The sequence below is a fragment of the Ipomoea nil genome, unplaced genomic scaffold (genome assembly GCF_001879475.1).
Source record: "Ipomoea nil cultivar Tokyo-kokei standard unplaced genomic scaffold, Asagao_1.1 scaffold0510, whole genome shotgun sequence".
NCBI classification, from domain to species: Eukaryota; Viridiplantae; Streptophyta; class Magnoliopsida; order Solanales; family Convolvulaceae; genus Ipomoea; species Ipomoea nil.
In genome coordinates this window covers 708,112-717,490 of record NW_017616938.1, presented here as the reverse complement: position 1 = coordinate 717,490, position 9,379 = coordinate 708,112, and the positions used below count along the sequence as shown (strand labels likewise).

The 9,379-nt window shown below is 37.5% G+C and overlaps 1 protein-coding gene across 1 annotated transcript; it reads right to left on the bottom strand.

Moving 5' to 3' along the window:
* Positions 1-8,482: 8,482 nt before the first annotated feature.
* Positions 8,483-9,379, bottom strand: LOC109173967. The gene has a single exon (XM_019323287.1). It carries the CDS (start codon positions 9,377-9,379, stop codon positions 8,483-8,485), a length of 897 nt encoding a protein of 298 aa, XP_019178832.1.

Genomic DNA, 9,379 nt, shown 5'->3' with positions numbered 1-9,379 from the left:
CGGTGGCCTATTTGACCCTTATTCCTTTAAAAAGTTATTCAATAATAATCAAGACTAATCCTAAGTTTTTTTTTTTTTTTTTTTTTTTTTTTTCCTTTTCACCATACTTTAATTTTTACCACTATTATAAATTCATAAATATAATTGGCTAAATCATATTGAATTTCCAAAATTTAAAGAGAATTATAGTCAATCAAGTGATTTAAAACAACATTAAAATAGAGTTTGATTCCAATTTTTTTTTTAACAGCTTAATGCCTTTTTAAATTATTTCTCTTTTTTTCATATTTATTTTAGTAATAATAGAAGTGCGTCTAAATCATATTTCAATATCAATTTTTTCAAAATAATTACAGACAATCAAGTTATATATTATTCAATTAATTAGGTGATACTTTTGCATTAATCTTATAATAACTAAATAAATATACACTTTCAAATACGGAGTATTCAAATTGTTTATAGTTTTATCTTTAATTTGATTACTGTTACTTCCGTTATCATTTCTAATTACGACATTAGCCCTATATATATTAATCTAGCACAATCATTACATTTGATTAATGGAAAATGTTACACGGGGAGCCGTAAAAGTCTTCAAATTCATCACGTTTTTCCGAAGCTAAAAAACAGCTTGACAAAAGTATAAGCATGTGATATGTGGCGTCTGATGTTGTTGACAAGTTGCAATGATGTCGATCTGGTCTTCATCGTATAGTACTATTGTCAAACCGGCATGCAACGTATTAGAAGGAAGAAATAATTGTGAATTCCGTGATATCCATATGTTTATATATCGACCTTTCTAGTTTAAGTTAGTCAATTATATATAACTTAATAAGTTGATTTATCTTACGTTGGTCGACCAGGCCACCTTATTAGCTTGATTTATTATTGGAAATTCACGAGGAAAAGTCGTTGCTATGTTCGCGCGATATTTTTGGATTCCTCACTAGACTAGTAAATTAAATTGAAGATATTTTAAAGTACTACGTACCACTAACATCGTGTCTTGCCGTCGATATGATGATTGGGAAGCACTAAAAGTGTTCAAATTCATCACGTTTAGAATACAACATGACCAAAGCGTAAGATATTTTAGTATAGTACTATGATGTTGGCGTCTAGAAACGCAAACAATAACAAGCAAAGGATAGTTGTCAAATTGACAAGTTTGCAATGTCCTACTTCGACGTACTATTGTCAAACTAACTCTAGATATTTAAATATGTATTGAACATACTAGTTTTTCACGTGCATTGCCGAACGAGATAATAACGCCCAATAATTATTTTTAAATAAGTACTTCAAAGTATATTAATGCAAGATTATATAGGAGATGTCATGCATAGGTAATTGAATGTTGAATTTGTTTATTTAAATAACTAAGTCAAAGTATATGAATGGAAAATAATATAGGAGAGTTTGATTATAATAATTACTAAAATAAATGTTTGCAACTTTGTAATAACGTTAGTCTGAATATTTTTTCTAAAAATGATAGTATAAATAAGTATTACTTTTGGTTTGAATTTCTTTAAGTCTTCTTAATTATCTTTTGGGTAGCATTGTCATTGTCTTCATCTTCAATACTTGTCCTCTTCTTTTTTATTGGTAGTGTGTCATGTGCATTTGGGTTACTAGTGATAGCATATAGGACAACATTATGCAATGAGATTATGGTGTAGAAATTTTAGATTTGTAGTATATGTTAAATTATTTGACCAATCATTTATTAGTTTGATTCATTGTACTTTATTGTTGTGAATTCACGAGGAAAAACCATTGCATGCATGCTATGTTTGCGTGATATTTTTGGATTCCACACTAGATTATTAAATTAAATTGGTTCTTTGTGTTTTAGTAGGTTGAGAAAGTATATGAACAGATACTACAATGTAATAGGACCAGTAACATTCAAAAAAAAGAAATTGAAGATATTTTATAGAGTTAATTTCATCAGAGCTCCTTTGTCTTTGGTAGGAACGGATTCAGAAATTTTTTTCAGTAAAGGCGAAACATTAAAACAAAAGAAATAGTTTAAAAATAAATAAATAAATTATCTAAGAAATATAATTGTAAATATTGTTGGATATGGACGTAAAATAAAACATATTGAAACTTTATAAAAATATTCATAACAAAATATGAAACATAATTATTTTGATAAAATAATTTGAATAGAAAACACATTATAAATTACATATCTCATTATTAATATAAAAGAATGTTATATATATATATATATATATATATATATATATATATATATATATATATATATATATATATGTGTGTGTGTGTGTGTGTGTGTGTGTGTGTGTGTGTGTGTGTGTGTGTGTGTGTGTGTGTGTGTGTGTGTGTGTGTGTGTGTGTGTGTGTGTGTGTGTGTGTGTGTGTGTGTATTAAATATTAAAAAAATTATTAAAACCTATGTTGCTATTAAGATTTAAACCCATGACCTTTACTATTACTAATAGTACATATGTTCACCCAACTATTCTACCCCACTTCTTGTTAACATTTAATAGTTTTTTTTTTTTCTACTAATACTAAAAGATGTACTATACATACAACAGTCATTCATTAAATTATCTCCCGTGCATTCAATTGCGTTATCTATTCTTCACTACTTTCATTGTTGAAAAAGCTCTTTCAATACTTGCAATCGCCACCAGAAATACTTTAAAACTAATTTCACAAGTAAAAAAAAAATTATTGAATATACATTATTTTTCTTTGTCTCAACTAGCTAGTTTTTCAAATGTGAACCAAGCCCCTAGCCTTAGCTTGGATATTAGAAAATACAGAGTTAGACTATATATCAAGTGTCAAAATATTCAAGCATGAAAAGGGATAAAATTGAGCCATACGAATCAACTTTTCATTATCAAAACCTACAAATGAGTTCGTCGAGTTAAGACACGCCACACAAAGAAGCGAAAAAAGAATTATTAATTTTTTTTTTATTATTATGTTTTAAGAATTAAAATTTTTCCATATATATGTTGACCCACATTATATTTATTTAAATATTTCAATTTTAAAATTTCTCAAGATATATATTTGTATGAGCAATAAACATACAAATTTGAGTGGGGTCAATTGATACCACTCAAGTAAAGGTGGCTCTGTCGTCAGTGCTAGTAGCAAAAACATAATTTTATTTTCTTATATTTGCGTAACAGTCAATACCACGTTTCAATGGCAGGATTCTAGACTCAACTCTTTAAGCCTCCACCCAATTATGACTTACTCTGATACCAATTGTCAGATCAAACACTTACCACTATATATGCTAAAAACTATAGCTAGTAGCAAAGACACAACTTATTAGCAATAGCATATAGTATATTGTCAAATTAAGCTGTAGCATAATTGAAATGACCCTTTAGTATTACTATAATGAAACTAGTGTGTGTAGAAAATGAAACTAAAAAATAGAACTCATTAAATAACTTATATCGTCAAATGAAACGGTAATATAATTAATTAAAATGATACTTTAGTGTTGGTATAATGAAACTAGTGCGTGTGAAAAATGAAATTAATGTCCAGAACCATATAATGACATGTATTGTCAAATGAACCAAAAATGTAATTAAAAAATAATACTTTAACATTACTATTGATGGCTATATGGGACTCCACGGGTCCATTTTATTGGGAAAGTGTTGGCTCAACCGCCCAAGTGGGGTATCCATCTTTATGGGTGAGGTGTTGGCCCAACAAGAATAATGGAATTCTATTGGGCTAAGGAAATAAGGAAGCTTGGAGCAAAATATTATTAAAATTATTACTAAGGGGTATCAAACCCACGACCTTAAACACAACAACACAAATCCCAAACCACCAAACTAATCAAGATCTTGTGTATTAAAGAACAGGAAGCTCCACTTATGCATGAGAGTGCGCTGGAAGCAAGGTAGTGTATGGACACGTGTGTGGTCCAGAATGAAGGCTGCCAGATGTCGTCCATTTGTCAACCATCCGTGAATCCCTCAACAATATAAATAAGCACCCTTCCCTTCCTTTTAAAGGCATCCCTTGACTCACCAAATCGCTCCCGATCCATTGCTCTAAGTTTTCAACCCCTGTTGGCACACCAGGGTTCGAATCCTATTGGTAACATATTTAGTTTTATTTTATTTATTAGTTCCCTTAACTTGTTTAGTTGTTATTTTGGGCCCCTATTCCATTCCTTGGGTCGTGATCTTTGTATTTGGGCCGTCATTTTGAGTCTGTGCCTCGGGTTTTGTACATACTATTTTGGGCCTAGCGCCTCGGGTAATAAAGCTATTCTTTGTCTATCCCCGTTCTATATTTATATATCCGGTTTATGGTGGACTCGGTCCTAATAAAAGTATAAAACAATCAACTATAATTAAACTAGTGTGCATAGAAAATAAAATTGAAAGATAGAACAATATTGTCCAATAAAATTAAAGTTGACATGAAAACCATTGTCAACAGTAAAATTTGCCAGAAACACATATACCAAAAATCTGTTGATAAGGTTGGCATGATAATATATGGTCCATATACAGTCAATACTGATTATCCGCGCAGTATATGGCCCATATACTCATCCATCGAAAGAAACAACGTAAAGAAGAAGAAATTGTGGGCGGGGCGAGGCGGAGGTGCAATCCGATAGATGACAGCTTGAATTGGTCTATCCCCGTGTGGCCGTGTGTACATCGCGTCGCCCACCAAGCCTCATTCATTTCACTTCTATTGTTGTAAATTCTTAATTCACGACAAAAATAAGCTAGGCGAATTGTACGTACTTTTTGCGTGATATTTTTCGATTCTACACTACACCCAATCATTTCTCCTTCCATCTAGACAATTAGGATTTAGGACCACACCAAAATATTATTTGCCCGGTTTGGTAAAATAGTTAGCATATTAATCAATTTTAACTTATTTAATCACTATTCGCTCCTTGACTTGGTTAAAAAATTAATATAAATGTTTGGCTATTCAATTTTTTGTAATTTTTAAAATATTAAAATTTAAAAAGTTGCTCAAAGTAACTTTTTCAATTAACTTTTTGAAAAAAAATTATACTAAACAATTATCAGCTTACAGCTAATTTACCAAACACATTTCTACAATTAGCTAATGTTATTAACTAATTATACCATCTAACTCAATTAACTAACAGTTATCAGCTAACCGCCATTTACCAAACAGGGTCATTGTCTAAGTATAAGTTTATATACACGCACTCCATGCATGTCGTGCGTGTCTGAGTTTATATATATTTATTATAAGTTTTTTTTTTTTTTTTTTTTTTTTTTTTTTTTTTTTTTTTTTTTCTTTTTTTGAGCGCAAACAGAAAATTCATTACTGATCAGAATAAGTGCGAAATACAATCCGGTGGGACACTAGTCCAGACCCCTGAGACAGCCCTAGAAACGGTTGCCCGAGCAAGCTCATGAGCCACACGATTCACTGATCTCTTGATATGGGATACACTTACATTCCCAATATCCATAGCAATCGACTTACATTGCTTCACTATTAACCCAACATAAGAAAAATCAGAAAAACAAGAATTGAAAGCGGTACAAAAATTTAAACAATCAGACTCTACCATAACATTACTAAAAGCCTGTGACTTAATCCAAGTTAATGCCTCCTTAACTCCTAGAACTTCTGCCATGAACGGATCCTCCTCGCCTAATAGCCTGTTACACTTCGCTGCGATAAACGTCCCTTCATGATTACGAAGCACAAAGCCATAGCCAGCCCCTTCCCTAGAAACCGTGGCGTCCACATTACACTTGATGAAGTTAGAAGGTGGTGGACTCCAGTCAGCCAACGCAGCCTCATTGACACGATCTTGGTTTCGATTTGTATAGACTTCCTTCCAATCGGTCTGTAGCTTATTCAACTGCTCACTCGCCCAGTCCAAAGATGGTAATTTACCACGCCAAACCATGTCGTTCCGGGCTGTCCATATTATCCAGAACACTGCTGCCATCTTCGTAACATGCATCGCATCATTTAAACCAAACCAATCCTCCATGAACCTTGCCAAACTACGACCTTGTCGTACGTCCGAACTGCCCCATAGCTTCTGTGCCAACTCACAATCGAAGAACAGATGCTCAGATGACTCCATATTGAAACCACAAATTGTGCATCCTCCCCCAATCCACACCCTCCTGGAATGTAAGTTCTCCCGAACTGGGATAATGCCGCGAGCACACCGCCACAATAAATTTTTTACCTTCGGAGGTATCGGCTGTGCCCATAATTTTTTCCAAGATTGGAAAGTGCCCATATTCACGTTCCAGGCTGAGTCCTTCGTCAATAAATGATAGCCCTGCTTAACAGTGTAGCAACCACGAATATCCCCTACCCATCTCCAAGAGTCACGGAGATGAACATTCAGAGGGGTAGCCAGAATCTTAGGTACATCCTCGGGAAGGAAAATGTCCCGTAAAACCTCTTCATCCCATCGACCCTGCCCATCATGCAAACCTTGTACTGTCGCCAACCGAAGATGATCGGCCCCCGGAGTGGCTAAACTAACATCCGGATTAGATGCTAACCAATGCCATCCCCATATCCTCGTAGCGCATCCGTCTCCAATGCGTCTTGCTAGCCCCATTCGTAACACATCCCTTCCAGCTAGAATACTTCTCCATAAGTAACTCGGATTCCCACCTGGTTGAGCCTCCATAAAATCTGTCCTGGGAAAATATTTGGCTTTCATAATTTGACTCACCAATGAATCTGGATATATCAAAATTCGCCAGCCTTGCTTGGCCAACAGGGCCATATTAAAAGCATGTAATTTTTTAAAACCCAGACCCCCTTTTGCCTTTGACATACACATCTTGTCCCAACTCAACCAATGAATACCACGGTTACCCCCGCCCCCTCCACCCCACCAAAACCGATTAAGCATTTTTTCAATAGTATCACAAATTCGCAACGGAAGCATAAAAACTGACATTGTAAAAATTGGCAGTGAAAGCGCAATGCTTTTCAAAAGGACCTCTTTACCTGCACGAGACATCAATCTATTTTGCCAGGCTCCAATTCTCTTTCGAATATTCCCTTCGATATACTTAAAAACCTCCGATTTGTTGCGGCCCAAAACCGAAGGCAGCCCCAAATACCGACCCAAATCCGCCGCTTCTGGAACACCAATGAGAGCCGAGACCTGGTCCCTGACTATTGATGGTGTATTATGACTATAAACAGCCGACGATTTGTCAAAATTTATAAGTTGGCCCGAGGCCAAACTGTAAATCTCTAGGCATTCCTTAATTTTTGTTGCTTCCCGTTCGTCGGCCCTGAAAAAAAGCAAGCTATCGTCAGCGAAAAAAAGGTGCGTGATGGCCGGTGCACCCCGCGCCACCCTTACACCATGTATATCGCCCCGAGCTTCAGCCTGCTGTAGAAGGATAGACAAGCCTTCGGCACAGATAATAAACAGGTACGGTGATAAAGGGTCCCCCTGGCGGATACCCCGAGTAGGCCGTACTTGACCCGCTATCTCCCCATTTACTAAGATTGAGTAATTCACCGAGGTGACACACAATATTAGCATAGCCACACAATTTCCCGGGAAACCCATTGCGTTTAACATGCCTTCCAAAAATGGCCATTCCATCCTGTCGTACGCTTTAGCCATATCTAGCTTAAGCGCCGCCCACCCCTTATTTCCCCCGGTTTTCCGCCGTAGGAAGTGACCCACCTCCCCGGCTACGATAATGTTATCCGTGAGCAACCGGTCAGGGACAAAGGCGCTTTGCGACAAGGATACTACATGAGACAAACACGTCTTCAATCTATTAGCCAACATTTTGGCTAATATTTTATAAATCACCTTACACAACGCAATAGGGCGTAGGTCCGAGACTTTTTCGGGTACAGGCTTCTTAGGGATTAAAACGATATTTGACTCGTTAAATCCTGGTGGGAATTGTCTGCATTCCACACATTTAATAACGAACACAGATAGATCGTGCCCAATTACCGGCTAGAAGTGTTGAAAAAAAGCCGGCGACAAACCGTCCGGGCCGGGGGCCTTTTCGGGTTGCATGGCAAATAAAGTCATTTTAACGTCAGCTATAGTAAACGGACTAGATAATGCAGATTGCATCTCTGCCGTCACTTTTCCCCGGACTCGACGAAAAAAATCAGCACTACATGTGCCTGAGCAGAAAATGTTTTCGAAATACCTGATAACTTCCGAATTCAAAGCCGCGCCTCCCACCCACTCGTCACGATGGTTTTTGATCCGGGACAATTGATTGTGTCGCCGGCGAGCCGTAGCCATTTTGTGGAAATACTTAGTGTTTGCATCCCCGTGCTTTAGCCAAAGCTGTTTTGAGCGTTGACGCCAGAAAACTTCTTCAGCTTTCAAAATTGTATCCAGCTCTTGTTCGGCTGACATAAACATAGCAACGACATTAGGCGACCGATTCTCTCTCAGTTGATCGAGAGTTCGCCTGAGCTAATTACTTCGGGCCCCGAAGGTCCGATGGTATTCCCCGCCCCATTTCCGGAGTCGCTCGCCGCATAGAGCTAAACGATCCTGGAAAGGCTGCCCTGTAGACATACGCCATGCTTCTCCAACCACACGCATACAGCCTGCCTCCAACATCCAGGCCGACTCAAATCTAAATTTCCGGTTCGCAACGCGTGTAGGCCCATAATTTAAATCCACAAACAGAGCACAATGATCGGAGTTGTGAGCATACAAGTTCCGCACCACAACTTCTTCATGTAATTCCATCCAGTCCAAAGTCGCCACCGCCCTATCCAACCTCTCCTCTACCCATGCATCAGTACCCCTCCCCTTCACCCATGTATAACGACCTCCTACCATACCCAGGTCTACCAATCCACAGTCTTCCAGGGCGTCGTTAAAACCCTCAATTAGTGCTGATGGATGCGGGTGTACTCCCCTTTTCTCCGCTAGACTAGCAATATCATTAAAATCCCCGACAACAACCCACGGAGCTTGAGAGTCCTCCTTAAGTTGTCGCAGTAGATTCCAAGTGATATGCCGTCGACTTCTATCAAACTCCCCATAGAACCCCGTCATTCTCCACCCTGAGCGGCCTGGAAGAGTTATGTCCATGTCAATATGATTGTTGGAATAACTCCTCAGTGACGCCGTATCCTTATCCCTCCACAAAAAAGCCAGCCCCCCACCAATCCCTATCCGTTCCACACAAACTTTCCCCTCAAAACCCAATTTAATACGAACCTCCTCCACTTTCGATTCCGTAGCTTTTGTCTCCATTAAGAAGACAAATTGGGGATGCTGCTTGGACACAAAGCCCAAGAGCTCACGAACTGACCGGGTGCCCCCCAAACCCCGGCAGTTCCAGCTTAACAGACTCAT